The sequence below is a fragment of the Lotus japonicus genome, chromosome 5 (assembly GCF_012489685.1).
Source record: "Lotus japonicus ecotype B-129 chromosome 5, LjGifu_v1.2".
Taxonomy (NCBI): domain Eukaryota; kingdom Viridiplantae; phylum Streptophyta; class Magnoliopsida; order Fabales; family Fabaceae; genus Lotus; species Lotus japonicus.
The window spans coordinates 44,368,752-44,388,260 of NC_080045.1; the positions used below are offsets into that span (position 1 = coordinate 44,368,752).

The 19,509-nt window shown below is 41.0% G+C and overlaps 1 protein-coding gene across 2 annotated transcripts; it reads left to right on the plus strand.

Moving 5' to 3' along the window:
- The first annotated feature begins 15,448 nt into the window (after positions 1-15,448).
- Positions 15,449-19,036, plus strand: LOC130720870 (guanine nucleotide-binding protein subunit gamma 2-like). 2 transcript variants are annotated; one of them, XM_057571571.1, is made up of 4 exons: positions 15,449-15,924; positions 18,139-18,191; positions 18,486-18,530; positions 18,622-19,036. In XM_057571571.1, exons 1-4 carry the CDS (start codon positions 15,784-15,786, stop codon positions 18,704-18,706), a joined length of 324 nt encoding a protein of 107 aa, XP_057427554.1. In that variant the 5' UTR covers positions 15,449-15,783; the 3' UTR covers positions 18,707-19,036. The 2 variants fall into 2 exon arrangements, with proteins under 2 accessions (XP_057427554.1, XP_057427555.1); XM_057571572.1 differs by having other exon boundaries at positions 15,461-15,924; positions 18,481-18,530; positions 18,622-18,712.
- The last annotated feature ends 473 nt before the right edge of the window (positions 19,037-19,509 follow it).

Genomic DNA, 19,509 nt, shown 5'->3' on the forward strand with positions numbered 1-19,509 from the left:
CTATACAGTTGAGGAGGGAATATATGATTTGATTGTAATACCCATAACAACAAGTTGCAACTTCTTTTCGGGAGCCCAACTCATAAGAACTTCATGGTTAAGTGTGCTAGCCTTGGAGTAATATTGGGATGGGTGACCTCCTGGGAAGTTTTCTCGGGAAGTGCGCAAGTAAGGACAAAGCGCGCTAAAAAGACTCGTGTTGTTACCGTGGGGCCAGTCGTCAGATCGGGATGTTACAAATGGTATCAGAGCCGACCTCTCCCAGTACGGTGTGGTTCGGGGACGATCCAAGCGGAATTTGGTGGGCATGTGACTCCTGGGGCCGACGAGGGCGGGGAGTGATCCCCGGTGCAGTGAGGCACGGACAAGGAGCGGCTCCTGGCAGGCTTCTAGGCGGAGGGGCACATGAATGAACCGATCTCACACCCGAACAAGAGGTATTCCAAGACTGTGTAGGGATGGACTAAACAGTTGAGGATGACATATATGATTTGATTGTACTACCCATAACAACAAGTTGCAACTTCTTTTCGGGAGCCCAACTCATAAAAACTCCATGGTTAAGTGTGCTTACCTTGGAGCAATATTGGGATGGGTGACCTCCTGGGAAGTTTTCCCGGGAAGCGCGTAAGTGAGGACAAAGCGCGCTGAAAAGACTCGTGTTGTTAGCGTGAGGTCAGTCGTCAGATCGGGATGTTACAAATGGTATCAGAGCCGACCTCTCCCAGTACGGTGTGGTTCGGGGACGAACCAAGCTGAATTTGGTGTGCATGTGACTCCTGGGGCCGACGAGGGCGGGGAGTGATCGTCAGTGCAGTGAGGCACGGACAAGGAGCGGCTCCTGGCAGGCTTCTAGGGGGAGGGGCACATGAATGAACCGATCTCACACCCGAACAAGAGGTATTCCGAGACTGTGTAGGGATAGACTATACAGTTGAGGAGGGAATATATGATTTGATTGTACTACCCATAACAACAATTTGCAACTTCTTTTCGGGAGCCCAACTCATAAAAACTCGATGGTTATGTGTGCTTACCTTGGAGCAATATTGGGGTGGGTGACCTCCTGGGAAGTTTTCCCGGGAAGCGCGTAAGTGAGGACAAAGCGCACTGAAAAGACTCGTGTTGTTAGCGTAAGGCCAGTCGTCAGATCGGGATGTTACAAATGGTATCAGAGCCAACCTCTCCGAGTACGGTGTGGTTCGGGGACGAACCAGGCAGAAGTTGGTGGGCCTGTGACGCCCGGGGCCGACGAGGGCGGAGAGTGATCGCCGGTGCAGTGAGGCACGGACAAGGAGCGGCTCCTGGCAGGCTTCTAGGCGAAGGGGCACATGAATGAACCGATCTCACACCCGAACAAGAGGTATTCCGAGACTGTGTAGGGATAGACTATACAGTTGAGGAGGGAATATATGATTTGATTGTACTACCCATAACAACAAGTTGCAACTTTTTTTCGGGAGCCCAACTCATAAGAACTCCATGGTTAAGTGTGTTATCCTTGGAGTACTATTGGGATGGGTGACCTCCTGGGAAGTTTTCTCGGGAAGTGCGCAAGTGAAGACAAAGCGCGCTGAAAAGACTCGTGTTGTTACCGTGGGGTCAGCCGTTAGATCGGGTTGTTACACAAACCGCTTTGAATTGGATTGAATCGGTTTGAATTTGAATTTATAGACAAATTTATTAGATGATGAAATAATAAAACTGATGGGATTGGGTCAGATGAGTATTTCCTTCAAAACCAAACAAATCTAATCCCCAAAATGTCATATTATTGTTGGATTATGTTTGTAGTAAATGTCATATATTATTATTATGGTATTCAAATTCAGAAATCTAGAGCCCTAGTTCGGAAAAAATGAATGAGTACGTAAAAAACCTGTCGGGTTGTTGTGCACATATTCGGTTACCTCTGGAAGAAATTTCAAAGGAATATGGATTCGGCCTTCCATTATCTTGAGTCACAATCACGTTGCTGACATGACCGGGAGTATTGTGTCGGCAACCTGGGGCTAGGATCTCTTTATCAGTCCAGTTGAAACCACCTAGGTGGGTTAGAATAAGATGAGGGATATGCTTTTGTTTCTTGTGAGGTATGGAAGATGGATTTGAAGGAATGAAAGAAAGAAGTTTGTTAGAAGAAACTTCGGCAAAGGTGCTTCCAGCTGTATCTTTCCAAAATGATGTTGGATGATAACTTTGTTGGTGACACAAGGGAGTCCATGGGAAAAAAATAAGACACCAAGAGATTTGAACACTACATCTTTATCCAAAACCTTAAGGGTTTGAGTTTATGGATCACTTCTCTTATAAAGTAAGATGATCTAGATGATTTGACTTTCTTTGTATCTTGATTTCTTCTTCATCTTCTTCTGTAATGGATGATCTGGCAGATGTTTCTTTTCTTTGCTTAAATTAGCTTGCAGATGTAGCATTCATTTGCTGGCTTATGATGCCTTGATGCTTTGATTCTTCCTTTTCCTTATTTTTCTGATCTTTCTCTTCTCTTTTCTTGGTCAGATGATCCTAGCAGATTCGACTCTTCTTTGCTTGTATTCTGCCTTGTAGCTTTGTCCTTGCTTGAATTTTGACTAGGTTGACTCCTCGCATATTCTAGCTGCTTTGACTAGTCTCTTCTTTGTCTTCTTGTCATCGTCTTGTACTACTTCTTTAGACGATATAGCGTAAGGAGTATAAGTGTGATTTCATGAAATGCAATTCACATGTAATATTTAATCAGATCACTTATACTCTTGAAAATTGTTATCATTCAAAACTTGATAGACGATATGATTAGTGTTTGAACTTAAATGAAGGACCAAATTCTATTTGTTGTGTTGGTTTTGTGATGGTTTGATGAGAGGAAAGCAAGGAGTAATAAATTAGAAAAAATTACACTTAATTATGAATTTGATTCCTAGCCCTATGTGATTATTCTTATGGTGTATGACCCAGCATGACCCGACATGGATTCACTTAAGAACAATGCTTGTTTAAGTAGTTTTTGTTATCTTACATACTCTTTTTCAGAAGATTTAAGTCTAACTTATTTACTATTAGATCAACATCTTGGTAGTTATCTTAAACATTTTGAATAAGGGTTGTAAGTTTTTCACACCTCGTTTTCTTTTCCATCTCATTTCAACTTTCTTTCTTTCATTGATCATATCTTTCGTTTCTTTGTCTTGTATTCTTATATCTTGTAAGACGTTAGGCATGAATGTAATTAAAAGAAAAAAAAGTTATAGAGTCAACCTAGTTCATTACTTATTAAAATTTGTATTCCATCGATGTTAATATTGAAACTGACTTGGTCTAAAAGATATAGACACGCCATGACCTAAAATTCTAAGTTGTAACTAACACACAAACTATCACTGTAGTATAACAAGTATGTTTCTCATATCACCTTTCACAATTTTTTCCAAAATAAATATGTTCAAAATTTTTTATAGAAAAAATCGCCAGAGTCTCCTTTGTATCATCAACATTTCCAAAATAATAAACTTTTCAAATAGGTCTCACTTCAATTAGAACTCCAAGAAAATATAATCTCCAAATCCAACATTTTAGGGAAAACTTGCAATAAAAAGAAATAAATAAGTAATAATAAATCCACTAAGATCCCCCTATAGCCGCTTGATAATCAAAATACAACAAAATGACCTTAATGCCTCAGTAAAGCCACCAACCAAAAGGAACATACCAACAAAATTAGTTGCCTGAGAATTTGTAGATGAAAATAAATGAAAGGGTAAGTCATAAAGACGTAGTGATGGCTTAGCAACGACCATGAACTAGGAGGTGAAAACACACTAGACACAAATTTTTCACTTTTTAACTCAATGTAAACAATTTATATTATATTTGTTGGTTGCAAATAAATATGTCTAGTAACCATGTGAGTCGGCTGGTGAGAAACCAACATACCAATTTTCTAATCAAGTAATTACTTAAGAAAGACACTTTGTTCCTCAATGTAGGTTCCTAAATCACTTCGAAAAGCGCTTAGGCGACGAAGTAGGTCAGACTAACTAAGGAAACAACTGAAATGGATGAATAAAAGACTTAATTGGTTATAAATAATCGACAAAAAACAAAATAAATAAAGTGCAGAAATGGTAAAAAGTTGAAAGCTTGAATAATTAAATGACTGAAAGATAAAATGGATAAAAGTAAAGAAGGTAAAATGCAAGAAATGTGTATAGTTATTTAATTGTTGAGTTGTGGTCATAAGTGAGCCTCAAACAACTATTTATAGAAGCAAATTATATATGTGTTCTGTACTAGGGCAAGCTTACGTAAGAGAAAGACAAAAAGTAAACCCTAGCAGAGCACTAAAATAGCAAAACTACCATAAAAGGAATATTCTCCTTAATGCTGAAAAAGTTGGTTTCGTACAAGTGGATGACCTCCCCTTTTATAGAGGGGGTGGTCATGATATGGATCTTTCCTATATTTGGGCCTGACAATTAGGGCCCAAATCCCCGTACATATAAGACAAATCCAAAGGAATCTTCCAGCTGGCTTGTGGGTCCATCACCTAAGGGAGGGTAATGAAGCTCGTCATGTTGCCTTTCCCGCCTTGGCTATCGTCATTGGTTTATTGTTCATTTTGGGCGGGACATAATCTTCTTTATGTCCCGCCCAGTCCACATGCCCCCAAGACATGAGACTCGAGTAATTGAGTCGAAATGTCTTTATCGTTACCCAGTAGTTCGCCTCTATTGTTTATTCATTCATCGCCATTTTTCTTTCGTTGTTACATTGCCATTTTCACGCTTCTCCACCTTTGTTGTCGTTTCAAAGATATGTCGCCTTCAGTTATAACCGTCAACCACGTCTTTTCAACTGACGCACGTATCCTTATTTTCCGGGATTTCGTCATCATTTGTTATAAATGCAATCTTCAGTTGTGCGTCTCGAGGAGTACGTCTTTTCGCTTCCCACCTTTTCGAACTTCAAATCCCAAAATCCCACGATCTTCCCCCATTCGTTTTCTCTCCTCCTTTCTCTCTATAAAAACCCCTTTTCACTTTACATTTTTCACTTTCTTAAAACTTTTGCCCTGAACCTTTTCACCGCAGCTTTCATTCTCTTCTTTGAACTCCGGTGAACCCTTTCTTCCTCCGGCCGTCTTCATTGCGCGGTGCTCCCCTATCGCCGACGTTCTCCTTTCTCAAATCCACAGTTCTTCCCCTGGTTAGTTTTTCTCTTTCCTGAGATTCTTTGTTTACTTCTTTTCTCTGACTGTTCATCTTCTTTCTTCTTGACTCTGTTCATCTTCTTTTTTCTTGACTCTGTTCATCTTCTTTTTACTTTTAGTTTGTTCATCTTCTTTTTTCTTTTTATGAAACTGCCTCGCATGTCTTTACCAAACGCCAGCCTTTCTTCCCTAGAACTTTCTTCGCCCTCTACGGAGGAGGAAGTTGTCGCCCCCTCTATCATTGAAATTCATTCCTCGCCCTCTACCCATGATGATTCCGGTCCCGCCGGCTCTGTAGACTCAATTCTCTCATCTAATGGAGATTTGTCTTCACCTGAATGGCGCTCTGACGTGCATTTAGTTGAAGATAAATGTCTGTTGCATTCTATCTGGGGCAGCATTGGGAGCATTAATTCGCTTCGAATATCTGCTCAAGGGTTTACGAAGATAAATCCCGCCACCTCGAATAATGAAGATCATCTCTTGAATGTCCTCCCATGTGGCGAAGATGACTGTGTTCTGTTGCGTAAAGAACCAGCCGATGAATCGCCCGATTTCTTCTTTGTTTATGGCTATTTCTTCTTAGACTTGAACATCAAACTTCCTTTCTCGCCGTTTATATGTCACGTTCTTTCTTTTCTGAATGTGGCGCCCTGCCAACTCCAGCCCAACGTCTGGGGTTTTCTCCGCTGCTTTGAAATTCTGTGTGAACACTTGAGTTTCACTCCGACCTATCCTTTGTTCTTCCTGTTCTATAAATCAGTCACCACTAAACCTACTTCTGTGAAATGGGTTCCACTATTAGCCCGTAAGAACATGAGTCGGTTCACCGCCCTTAAAAGTCATTACAAAGTATGGCAGAAGAAATACTTTAAAGTTATGGAGTCGCCCGAAATAAAAAACCTGTTCCGAGATTCCGACAATAACCCCCTCTTCCCTTTTTACTGGACAAAGAACCCTCGCCGAAAAATATCCGTTTCATACGACGCCTTGGATGAATCTGAACAAGGCGTCACCGATTACCTCCGCACACTACCAGTATTTTCTGGTCACGACTTGATTGAGGCGTCGAAATCCGGCACTTTAAATCAATTTTTTAGTAAGTTTATAATCTTTGTACGTAACTTCTTTTTCTTTTTGTTCATGTATCTCGTCTAATTGGTGTTTTCCATACAGCTACGATGGGAAAAGGCAAGGTTGACGCGAACCCACTCAAGATGAAGGAGTACCTCGCCCAGTCTGCTGCGGCGGCGAAGAAGAGGGCCGCCGAAACTGAGCAGAAGAAGAAGAATGAAGGTACTTCGGGTTCTGACAACGTCAGGGACCCTAAACGTCAAAAAACTTCAGGTGCTGCTGGTGGTAAGCCTCTCCACCAATCGACTCTTGATTCAAAAAGCCGTCCATCTGAGAAAAAGAAGGGACATGACAATGTCCCGCCCCCTCAACAAGATTCAAGCACGCTGATCAACCGCCCATCAACTCCATTTGGCCAGGCTGGCCCTAGTTCAGCCATTGGTGGCGAAGCTCCTCCCCCCTTGCTGAATTTGTCGGATCCTCACTTCAATGGGCTGGAATTCATGACCCGTACTTTTGACAACAAGATCCACAAGGATGTTTCGGGTCAAGGTCCCCCCAACATTGCTTCTTTGGCGATCCATCACGCGCTTTCTGCCGCTAGCACTGTGGCGGGAATGGCTCAGTGTGTGAAAGAGTTGATCTCAGCCAAGAACCGTTTTGAGAAGAAGGCAGCTGATTACAAGACAGCCTATGAGCAGGCTAAAACTGATGCTGAGACTGCCAACAACAAGCTGAAATCTGCTGAGGAGAAGTGTGCTAAGTTAACTGAAGACTTGGCTGCTTCGGACCTGCTTCTTCAAAAGACAAAGTCTCTTAAAGAAGCCATAAATGACAAGCACACTGCCATTCAAGCCAAATATCAAAAGTTGGAGAAGAAACATGATCGCCTGAATGCTTCCATCCTAGGGCGTGCTTCTCTCCAATATGCTCAAGGCTTTCTGGCGGCCAAAGAGCAGATCAGTGTAGTTGAGCCGGGCTTTGATCTTTCCCGCATTGGGTGGCTGAAGGAGATCAAGGATGGTCAAGTAGTTGGTGATGATGACATTAGCCTCGACCTCCTTCCCCAATTCAATGATGAGAGTGAGCCTGAAGAAGATGGCAAGGATGGGAATGAGCAGCACAGGAATGAGGATCAAGGGAAGGAAGATCCTCAAGCTGGGACAAGCCAGGGCAACAACGCCAACAACGAGAACCTGGCTTGAATTTGTTTTTATTTTATGAAGTTGAAATTTTTCTTTGGGCATTGCCCTGTCTTTTATTTTCGTTCCAAATTATGTATGGGCATCGCCCCCTTTTCTCTACTTTAAATGGATATCATCTTAAGTTCATTCGTTGTTTTAGTTGTTTCCAACTTTCGTTGTTATATACCTTAGCCGATTTTTCGACGAGGCTTGGTTTCTAGTGGCCACTAGAATTGCCAAGGCTTTTAACTTTTGAAGGCGATACTTTCTTATTCCGAAAGGTTTACTCGCGATATTGCATACCTTGATACGATTTGCATTGCATGAACTCGTAATAAAAATTCAAAAAACATATACGATTCTGTTGAAATGATCTTTTCATTAATTTTCTTTCGTATGGGAACAATTGTCCCTTCATTACAATTGTCGCCTCATTAAAAACCTTTCCAAAGAAAGGGAAAAAGAGTGCGACTTCATTTACATTTGTTGTTTCTACTAACTAAAATACTGCTTTAGATGAGAGGCGTTCCATGTTCGTGGAACCTTTTGACCGCTTAGTTGTTCCAACTTATAAGCTCCTCCTCCAACATCGCCAATAATCCTGTAAGGCCCGCCCCAGTTGGGTGAGAGTTTGTTGTGTTTATCGGGTATTGTATTTTTTCGGAGCACTAAGTCTCCTACCCTCATTTTTCTTGGCACCACTTTTGTTGAGAACTTTCTTGCCACCTTCACTTTTCCCGCCTCATTTCTTATGTGGGCCTCTCGTTGTTCCTCGGGCAGCATGATTAGATTTGCTATTAAGTTTTCTCCGTTGTCATTTTCATTAAACCGAGCCACTCGCCAATTTTGGTTTTCAATTTCCACTGGGAGCATGGCGTCAGTTCCATAAGTTAGACGATACGGGGTTTCCTTTGTGCTTGACTGCTCCGTGGTGTTGTATGCCCAAAGAACGCCTGGTAGTTCCTCCGCCCAAAGCCCTTTTGCTTCATCCAGTTTCTTCTTTAAACCCTTCAGGATAACTTTGTTAGCCGATTCAGCCTGCCCATTGGTCTGTGGATGTTCTACAGAGGCAAATCGCATCTCGATTCCCATTTCTGTACAAAATTCTCGGGTAACACTACTTGTGAATTGTGTTCCGTTATCCATTATTAATGCCCTGGGGACCCCAAATCTACAAACAATCCTTCGCCACAGGAAGTTCCTGACCTTGGCGGCCGTGATAGTTGCCACTGCCTCAGCTTCTATCCACTTAGTGAAGTAATCAACCGCCACGATGATGTACTTCATTTGTGCCTTCGCCACAGGGAATGGTCCTAAGATATCAGTCCCCCACATGGCGAACGGCCAAGGCGCCATCATGGTTGTTAATTCTTCTGGTGGAGCCTTGTGTAGGTCAGAAAAGACTTGACATTTTTCACATTTCTTAACATACTCCAAACAATCTTTCTTCATCGTTGGCCAATAGAATCCTGCTCTTATCACCTTAACTGCCAAGGATCGCCCGCCGATATGACTAGAACACACACCTTCGTGGACTTCCGCCATTATTCCGAGGGCGTCCTTGATATCGACACATTTGAGCATAGGAGACATGATTCCTCGCCGATACAACTCACCACCCACCAGTGTGTAGAAACTGGCTTCCCTGCGTTTTGTTCTCGTGTTCAAATCATCCTCCTTTGGTGGGCTCTCTAAGAATGTCTTAATTGATTCCATCCAAGATATTTCGCCCTCACTGACTGACTTTACAGCTTTCAACTTTATTTCTACCAAATCAATGCTCGGGCGAGGCAGGGTTTCTTGAATGACTGTCTGGTAGTTGCCCAATCTCCCTGTGCTTGCCAACTTCGCCAACACATCAGCCCTCTCATTTTGTCCCCTCGGGACATGTTCTATTTTGATTTCTTTGACCTTCATCATCAATCTGCGCACCACTTCCAAATATTTGGACAGTTGCGGATCCTTCACCTGGTACTCACCTTTCACTTGTTTAACCACTAACTGCGAATCTCCTTTGAAAAATAACTTCTGGACTCCCAATTCAATGGCCAACCTTAAGCCGGCAATCAGAGCCTCGTACTCAGATTGATTATTGCTCGCCTTGAACTCGAACTTGAGAGACTGTTCAATGATCATTTTATCTGGACTTTCGATTGTTATTCCCGCCCCACTTCCAGTGTTATTAGAGGATCCATCCACAGACAGGACCCATTCTCCTTGAGTCTTCTCTCCTTCAGTGGGTGTTAATTCCGCCACGAAGTCAATTAAACTCTGGACTGTGACTTGGCCTCTTGGCTCATATTGTAAGTCATACTCTGACAGCTCAACTGACCAGCTAACCAATCGCCCTGATAAATCAGGCTTCTGAAGTACTTGCCTTAAGGGAACATCAGTTTTAATTTTGACTTGGAAACTTTGGAAGTAAGGTCTGAGGCGCCTTGCAGTTTTCAGAATCGCCAAAGCCGCCTTTTCAATTTTTTGGTACCGCAATTCTGCCCCCTGTAAAGTATGGCTCACGAAATATATAACTTTCTGCTTTTTTCCTTCTTCCTGGAGTAAAACCGTACTTACCGCCTTGTCAGTAACCGCCAAATAGAGCACTAATGGAACGCCTGGTGTTGGCTTGGAGAGTACCGGTAATGTGGCCAATGTTTCTTTCAATTTGGTAAAAGCTTGTTCGCATTCCTCTGTCCACTGAAACTTTGAATTCTTTTTTAAACATGTGAAGAACGGGGCCGCTTTGTCACCCGCCATTGGCAAGAAACGTGACAAGGCGGCCATTCGCCCTGTCAAACGCTGAACCTCCTTTACACTTGTTGGGCTTTTCATCTCCAAGATCGCCCTTCCCTTATCTGGGTTCACTTCTATTCCTCTTGATGTTAACATAAATCCCAAGAACTTTCCTCCCTGGATCCCAAAAGAACACTTCTCAGGATTCAACTTCATTTGATATGTTCTTAACTGATCAAACGCTTCTTTAAGGTCGCCACCATGATCACTAGCCCTGGCGGATTTTACAATCATGTCATCCACATACACCTCCATATTCCTGCCTACTTGCTTTGAAAAAATTTTGTCCATGAGCCGTTGGTACGTAGCTCCTGCATTCTTCAAACCAAAAGGCATTGTCTTGTAACAATAGTTCGCCTGATTGGTCATAAATGCTGTACTTTCCTCATCCGAGGGATGCATCATAATCTGATTATAGCCCGAATAAGCGTCCATGAGACTTAAAAGTTCATTCCCTGAAGCTCCATCCACAAGCTTATCAACATTGGGAAGTGGGTACGAATCTTTGGGACACACTTTGTTCAGGCTCGTGTAGTCCGTGCACATTCGCCATTTCCCATTGGCCTTCTTGACCATTACAACATTGGCGAGCCACGTTGGGTACTGTACCTCACGGATGAAGCGAGCCTTGATCAATTTTTCAGTCTCTAATTGTACAGCCTTATTCTTTTCTTCACTCATTCTTCGCCTTGGTTGGATGACCGGGGTCGCCCCTGGTCGTATGGCTAGTTTGTGAGTGATCACCTTGGGATCAATCCCTGGTACATCATTGATGGTCCATGCGAAGAGATCTAGATTATCACCCAGAAGGGTGATTAGTCTGTCCTCTTGTTCTGTTGTCAAACCACTGCCAATCTTTAGAAACTTGTCCTTGACTTGCACCTGCTTGGTTTCTTCCAGCGGTTGTGGGCGAAAATCATCAGCATCATCTCTTGGGTCCAAGCTAAATCCTTCTTGTGGGAAGATTTCTGTAATTCGATGGCTCTCCTTGGCGGCCTTCCGCCCATAGAGCGCCACGCTCCTCAAATAGCATTCCCTTGCTGCATTCTGGTCTACACGCAATATCCCGACCTTCCCGTTGCAGGCGGGATATTTAACAGTTAAATGAGCAGTTGAGATGACCGCGCAGACCTTGTTGAGGGTGTCTCGCCCCAAGAGTACGTTGTAATTGGCTCTACACGCCAATACTAAGTACTTTACTTGAAACTTCTTGACAAACTCTCCTTCTCCAAAGGCAGTCGGAATTTCGACGTATCCCCGCACACTGACGCGGTCCCCTGTGAATCCCACCAAAGTTCCCTTGTATGGTTTCAAATCTGATTCCTTTAGTCCCAGGCGATCAAAGGCGTCTCCATAGATGATATCCGCCGAAGATCCCTGGTCTAAGAATACTTTCTTTGTCACATAATTGTTAACCCTAATTGTTACCACAATTGGATCGTTGTCATGGGGAATTACATGCGCGAAATCCTGAGGGGTAAATATAATAGGGGAATGATTCACCCAACACTCGCCTTCGTTCGACTCCTGTACTGAGTGTACTGCCGCCACGTAGCGTTTTCTAGCCTTACTTGAAATTGCACCCCCGCCAAATCCTCCTGCAATAGATGAGCATTCCCCAACAGGATCGCCCAACTCTTCAACTATCTCTTTGCCTTTGCCTTTGTCCCCTTGAGTGATTTTAGCTACCTCCGGCGCTGCTGTGTCTTTAACAAAGTTTGTCAAATGGCCGGCTTTAATCAAGCGATCAATTTCCCGCCTTAAATTCCAGCAATTATCTGTCGTATGCCCCAACGCCTTGTGGTACTCACACCACCTATTGGTGTCCACGTTAGCTGGCGGCCGCCGTGGGGGTGGTGGGTACTGCACAACGTTGGTCTGTCCAACCGCCCTTAAAATGGTACTTAAGGGTGCATTCAACTTAGTAAGTGGAACTGGTGCAGGCGAAGCACCAGTCTGACCAGCTGTGGCAGCAGGTGGACCTTGTGGATTTCTGTGCCATGTATTTTGAAAGCCAGGTTTAGAGTTTTGGTATGGTCCCGGTCTTGGTACACGGGGGGTCTGCGCTATCCTGGTTTCCTTCCCCGCCTTGGATTTGTCCTGTGAAACACCACCAGATTGAGACTGCTTGCGTCCTTCCTCTCTTTCTTGTTTCTTCTGATCATCTTGCTCGATTAATATGAACTCTTGAACACGAGCGCGAAGATCCAACATATCCTTCGCTGGTCGCCTTGTTAAGTCTCTATTCAAATCTCCCGCCCGAAGGCCATTTTTGAATGACGCCAAACAAACATCTGGATTTTCATCCTCCAACTGCACCGCCATCTTGCTGAAGCGTGCCATGTAGGTTTTCAATTTCTCGCCTGGTTGCTGATGTATGCTGATAAGATCAAACATTGTTGCTTTTGTGGTTTTATTGGCGGAAAACTGAGTCAGAAACTTAGTGGACAGATCAGTGAAATTATCAATGGAGAAGGGCGGTTGTCGAATGAACCACTGCATCGCCATGCCTTTGAACGTGGAAGGCAATAATCGACATTTTACCGCATCCGTTGCCCCGCCGATCACCATTTTGGTATTGAAATATCTAAGGTGCTCCATAGGATCAGACTCGCCTGAAAAGGCGTCTAATGCCATGGTTTGAAGGTGCTTTGGAATGTCCACCCTAGTGATGGCTGGAACAAAAGGTTGGAATTCAACTACATCCTCCGCCTCCAAGCGTTGTTCTTGCTTAAAATCCTGCCGCTGAGTGAGATACTCAACCTGGGCTTGCAACTGCTCGTTTTGGGACTGCACCTTCTGTAAGGTATCTAACATTTGTTGCAAAGCCGCAGGCGTGATACCTGTCACTGCCTCTTGTGCTCTCCGTGGAGCAGTGGTTTTAAAGTCTTCCAAGTTCACATATTCAGGCGGCGTTGAACGCCGCCGAACACCTGGATCTGATTTAGCGATCAGATCTGAAGGTCTTCCCGGAGCTGCATTCACCAATGACGCTGGCGACGGCGCCACTGAGTGGACCCCCTCCGAGGAAGCTTCCTGCTCCTGCTCGTCCAGTACGGGACGGTTGTTGTTTCGTCCGCCGCCGCGACCACCATGCCGACCACCACCGCGCCGGCGATGATCGCGTCGACCCATGCCGCATGAACGAGTCTCCATGGCTCGCAATTCCTCCTTTTGTCACCGGAAGAGCTGAGCCACAGACGGCGCCAATGTTCTGTACTAGGGCAAGCTTACGTAAGAGAAAGACAAAAAGTAAACCCTAGCAGAGCACTAAAATAGCAAAACTACCATAAAAGGAATATTCTCCTTAATGCTGAAAAAGTTGGTTTCGTACAAGTGGATGACCTCCCCTTTTATAGAGGGGGTGGTCATGATATGGATCTTTCCTATATTTGGGCCTGACAATTAGGGCCCAAATCCCCATACATATAAGACAAATCCAAAGGAATCTTCCAGCTGGCTTGTGGGTCCATCACCTAAGGGAGGGTAATGAAGCTCGTCATGTTGCCTTTCCCGCCTTGGCTATCGTCATTGGTTTATTGTTCATTTTGGGCGGGACATAATCTTCTTTATGTCCCGCCCAGTCCAATATGTTTACAACAATTATTTTCCTTCCATGAAGTCTACCACGTTCTCTAGGCACAAAGCACGTTTACAAAAACATTTGATCATGGAATCCTATCACATGCTTAAAAAATTGTCATATATCGATCGACTAGCTGGTTTACCTTTCCAAGTTGATCGGCTAACTTCGCTATCTCCATTTGACATGAATTTCATATATTTATGGAAAATGGATCGATTCTGACTTTATCTTCCAATATTGAACAAATGTATCACTTAATGATTCGTAAAATTCTCAATATCTATGCAGAATATTCCTTCCTTAAAACTAGAGATTTGTTGTTATAAAAAACTATATTATCTCTTTTTAGCACGTACTTTATCTAGGAATTTTACTCAAATAATGAATTTAGGCTAATAACCTCCACTTTTCAAGGCCCAAATCAGCTAACGACTGACTGGTAGTCGATCCATCGACTAACGAATGACTGACAATCGATCCATCGACTAACGACTGACTGATAACCGACTCATCGGTTCACGACTGATTGACATCGGGTAAGGACTGACTGACAACCGATCCATCGGTTAACGACTAATTTACAGACACTCTGTTGGCTAACAACTGGCCTAATCAACAAATTGTAACTCAGCTAACTTTAATCACTTGCCATATTTTGATAGTCGAAAGCAACTAATCAACAACTGACACAGTTAGCTAAATTTCCCTATTTTAAGTGCTAACAATATCATAAATAATATTAATTCAAATCATTTTAATGATAAATGTGTCAAAATCATAAAATTAATAAGTAATCATTTCAAAGGAATATAATTAAACTATGTCAATCTATAAAAACATGAAAATTTGAAATGTAATATAATAGGATCACACATGAAAACCCATGCGACGACTCTATCTCATTCATAGTCTTCTCATCCTAAGGAAAAAATCAATCTAACGGATAACCCTTTCCTCTCCCACATTATACGTCATATCATACCATCATGGACAATTATAACTTGTTGGTAGCTCTCTTCGTGCACTAACAACCGATAACCCTCTCCTCCCATAATTAAAATAACTAGGTACCCTAGTAATAGCTACAAATTTATAACATATTAGCCTTGAACAACCATAAAATCTCTAAATTTGTGCTCAAACTCCAAAAGGCCAAATTTACTCAAGCCAAGCATACACTAAAACTTTATTCTTTAAACTTGTAAGTTGTGAATATACTTCAATGAAATCAAATGAGTCATTTTGCAATAGACGCGTGCTCTTCTCATTCCTTTAGATATAAATAAACTCTTATGCCAAAAAAATATCCCACAAACTTTTTGACTTGAATGATAATTTTTTTTAGAAATAATTACATCAGAAAATTATGTATATCAGTATATATTGTTTCTGTACTTTTTGTGTTAATTAAAAATAATTTTTCAACACCCCAAATTTAAGTTTAGTTTACTTTCCAACTTAGAAATTTTCATTTGGAAATCTTATTAAACTAAGTTTATAATAAATAATTTATAAGTAAAAGAATTTCAATTGTTGACATAAATAAATGAATTTCACTATTAAAAATAACAATATTTATTAATAGTTATATGATCCACTTGTGTTAATATTCATGCCCAACTTGCTGTCTGTGTTGCCCCTCCGGATTCTGGTAGAGGAACAAAAAGCGCACTTTCGCTGCAATGTGTTGGTAATGGTAAGCACAAACCACACTTTTAAGGAATGAAAATGACACCAACGTAGGGTGAAACAAAATAAGCTCGGTTTTTTATGAGAGCGAAGCGCAGAGCACAGATAGAAAGAAAGCAAAAGGGTTTTGTTTTTGTGTGAATTGAGAGAGTGAAGTGATTTTCTTGCCTTCGCTTTTCACTGTCACGGGTAGTCTCAGATCTGTGTAGCAAGCAAAAGGGTGGTGGTGATTTGATTTCACTGGATGAGGATTGATGCTTATGGCGTCTGAAACGGCGTCGTCGGCGGATGAAGAACCTCTTGTTGCAATTCCAGCTGCAGCTGCTGATAAACGAGGCAAGCATCGAATTCTTGCGGAATTGAAGCGTCTTGACCAAGACTCCAAGTATCTTCAGGTTACTCAACAACTCTTCTTCTGTTTTCCCCATTTCCTTCCTATTAGATTGCAAATGCAGTATGTTGCAATTTTGATGCCTTTGGTTCTATATGGTATGCATACGTGATGGATGTTAAGCTTGGATGTAGATAGACTATTAAACCACATTCATTCATGTTTAAATTTAATTGAATATGGTTTTACTTTTTAATTGTTTTGGATTTTGGTTAACATTGGTAGAACAGAACTAGAACCCCATTTTGATTTGGTTTCTGCCTTTCTGGGTTGTAATCTGTGAGCTTACCATTCATAGCATGTGTGGATGATCAGCTTCGCTTTCCAAACATGCACCGGTTCGGTTCCCCTTACTTTTTGCAAACCATATGTTTTGTGCTAATCAACTTTGGTTTGTGCTAATCAACGATTTAGATTTGATAAAGATAAAAGATTTGGATTTTTCCCCGTTAGTTAGTTAGTTAACCCCAAGTTAACTAAAATGGATCTATTATAGCAATTGCTGAAGCTTTAGGACTACCTGGGGCTAACTTGAAGTTGAAGATGCATATTGCGAAAGGTGTAAAGTCTAATGTGGCTCTATGTGTTTTTTTTCCTTCAACAAAGATCAAATCTCATTCTGTTTTATTTATTTAACTTGAGGCTTGATTGAGTAATGCCATTGGGAAGGACTCAATATTTGAAATCTTGGTACACACACACACACATAAGAGAGAGAGATTTGGATCCTCTGTGATGAAGCAGTCAGTTTCCTTGGTAAATTTCTTATAAATAATAATAGTATATACTTAAAAAGGAAGGATTAAAGGGTACTAAAGTATAGTCATTATCAAACTAGTTTCATGATTTCATCAGTTGCATAGATTTTATGTACTCTTCCTCATTCCTAGGGCATTTTCTACTTAGTAATAGTATGGCCCTTTTTGAAATTATCTTCAGCTCTTTGCAGCATGTCGACTGCTAGTTAAATTGCTAATTGACAAACAGTATATGCTTCTAACTTGAGAAGAACCCATCTTTGGTGTATAATGTATGTGTTACTGACTAGAACCATTCTCGTGTCTTTACTTAACAATTTAGTGACTGTTTGACTATCTGCTTACACTCACTCAAACCCATATTTTCTCCACATATATTGTAGCTTTATTTTTGCTTGCTTTGAATGTGTGTGGACAGAAATACAAACATAGCCTTAAGCTTTTAAGATGGTTCATAACATGGTATCTATTGAGGTTATAAGGTTTAGTCTTTAATATATAGATAGGAAAGGGAATATCTCGAATAAAACAATTGTATTGATGCTATGTGAATGATATGTTGCATGTTGTTACAATAAATAAAGAACTAGTTCTTAATTATATTAATAATAGACTCATATGCTTAAATTAGGAAAAAATCATGATATATATGAAAATATGGAAAGCAATCCTAATTGATATTATAAGATATTCGAAATAATTCTAGATATAAACCAAATATTTTGAGATATTTTCTATATCTTATGACAGTACCAAAGCCTCTTTGACATGTAGTTTCGAATTTGATTCTTTCTATCCTCATTCTCTTAACAGATTATTGAATGTCTACACAAGTGAGTCTGTGTATTATCCATACTTCAAGCCCAAATGGTTGTTTCATTGGGAGGAGGGGTTATTCTTAGAGATGTAAAAAAGAAGATTACTGTCTTCTCCTAAAAGCATATATTTTAGGGATAGTTAATTCATTACCTCTTGTATCTTCCATGTTAGTTGTTACAGTTCATTCAAAAGAATTTTAGGAAAGCTGAAACATATCTAGAACCATATGGATTGTTCTTCTGAGAGATCAGAGCAGTTTCTTGAAATTTCTGGTGCCTTATTAATGTTTCAATGAATATGTTACAAGGAAGAGGAATTCAAAATAGACCTGACTTATATCATATAGTAAATGAAAAATTGTTTCACGTATTTGATTTCTGACTTCCTAGCAAAAGTTCATGTGGTTCAGTCATCTAGTTCCCATAAATTTGTCTTCATTGTCATTGATGTGAATATTTAGTGCGGGTTATACTGCTTTGCTTTTCTGATCACATAGATTAATGTTAGGCCACCTTATAAAGCCTAATGTTTCCTTTAGTGTAAGCCTATAATATACTGCTGTGAAAAGTCAATTATCTCTTTTACCATATTTCCAACATTTGTCATTTGTTGCTTATTCTCTTATCTTGAATATTATGCAGGAGGAATTGGAAGAGCTTGACAAATCAGAAAATGTATCAACAATATGCATGGAGTACGTACTACTCACTGAACAGTTGTTTATCTAACAAAATCCTGATATATATAGTTTATGGAGGAATTTTACATTGTGTTAGTTCCAACATCTAAAATAAATAATTCTTGCTTGATTTTCCCATTCAGCAAGTCGTAAATTGGTCTCTCTCTGTTGATAGACCCTTTTGTCAACTTGGGGGCTGAAATGCTGAATGCATGCATCATGATTTACTTCTCAGTGTTGCTAACAAGTTTATCTTCTGATCTTACAATAAGCTGTGAGACTCAAACAATTTCACTTGACATAGTGCAGCTTGCTACAAAACATGGATAGTAGACCTGATCCACTACTCCCAGAGTAATTTCTATTTCCTACAAACACCTTTACTTTGTTTTCAGTCTTGATTGTAAGTTTAGTGTGTGATCATCAGTTTTCTATCTGATTACAGAGTACATGGACCTGTAAACCTCGTATGGGATAGATGGTTTGAGGGGCCTCAGGATCAGCAAGCATGTAGATGTGTGATACTTTGATATGAAGCTGTGCGCCAGTCACCTTGTGTTGCAAATAGAATATGACATGATACTGCATAAAAGTGACTCTGAAACTGAAGAAAATGTTCAATGACATTGTATACAACGCAAACTAACTTTCAGATAGATCGGTGCTTTGTATTACAATAGTTTCTGCACCAAAATATCGTTTATGTGTAATCACATTCATTTAGTGCATTCAATTGAGAAGTATCATTATTTGTGTCTGTCATCCGAGCCATATGTTAATGCACTTTGGCCGTAACTTTGTTGTGCATGAGTCCCGTAGATATGTTTGCTTTTGGTAGATATGATTGCTTTTGGTCGTAACTGTTAATGCATCTTGGTGGTAACTTTTATATGCGTTCAGCCTTGAAAGAGGTGGTTTTGGAAAGTTCTGACAATGGTTTGATGAGTTATCAACTAAACTTGAATGAGAATGAGATTTTCTAGCTGATCTTGTTGGATTTGGAAGGTTAAAAATGCTTTATCCCTCGTCTCACGTGTAAATTTGTAATGATAGATCTTGTTATCATGTTGCTTCTAAGCAAACTTCTTACTTTCTCTACTGACATGTTTTTCCCCTCTCCCTCTCTTTGCCACCCTTCACCAATATTGCTATCAGATGGTATTGCATTTGAACTATTAACTTTACATAGATGTAGGGAAATGAAGGGAGTGAAGGTTTTTTTAAAAATAAAAAGATGTTTGTTTCAAGTTTTAAGAGGAGAATGGAGAAGCCCCTTCTAACTCCATTCCGTCTCTCTTCCAAAAGTGGGGGATTTTGAGGTGTCTTTCCTCAC

What these genes read in the sequence shown, in the direction of transcription:
- LOC130720870 (XM_057571571.1), top strand. Translation starts at nt 15,784, where the DNA reads ATGCTTATGGCGTCTGAAACGGCGTCGTCGGCGGATGAAGAACCTCTT. An exon ending in GTATCAACAATATGCATGGA is followed by an intron (nt 18,192 to 18,485) that starts GTACGTACTACT and finishes GACATAGTGCAG; the next exon opens with CTTGCTACAAAACATGGATA. An exon ending in CCTGATCCACTACTCCCAGA is followed by an intron (nt 18,531 to 18,621) that starts GTAATTTCTATT and finishes ATCTGATTACAG; the next exon opens with AGTACATGGACCTGTAAACC.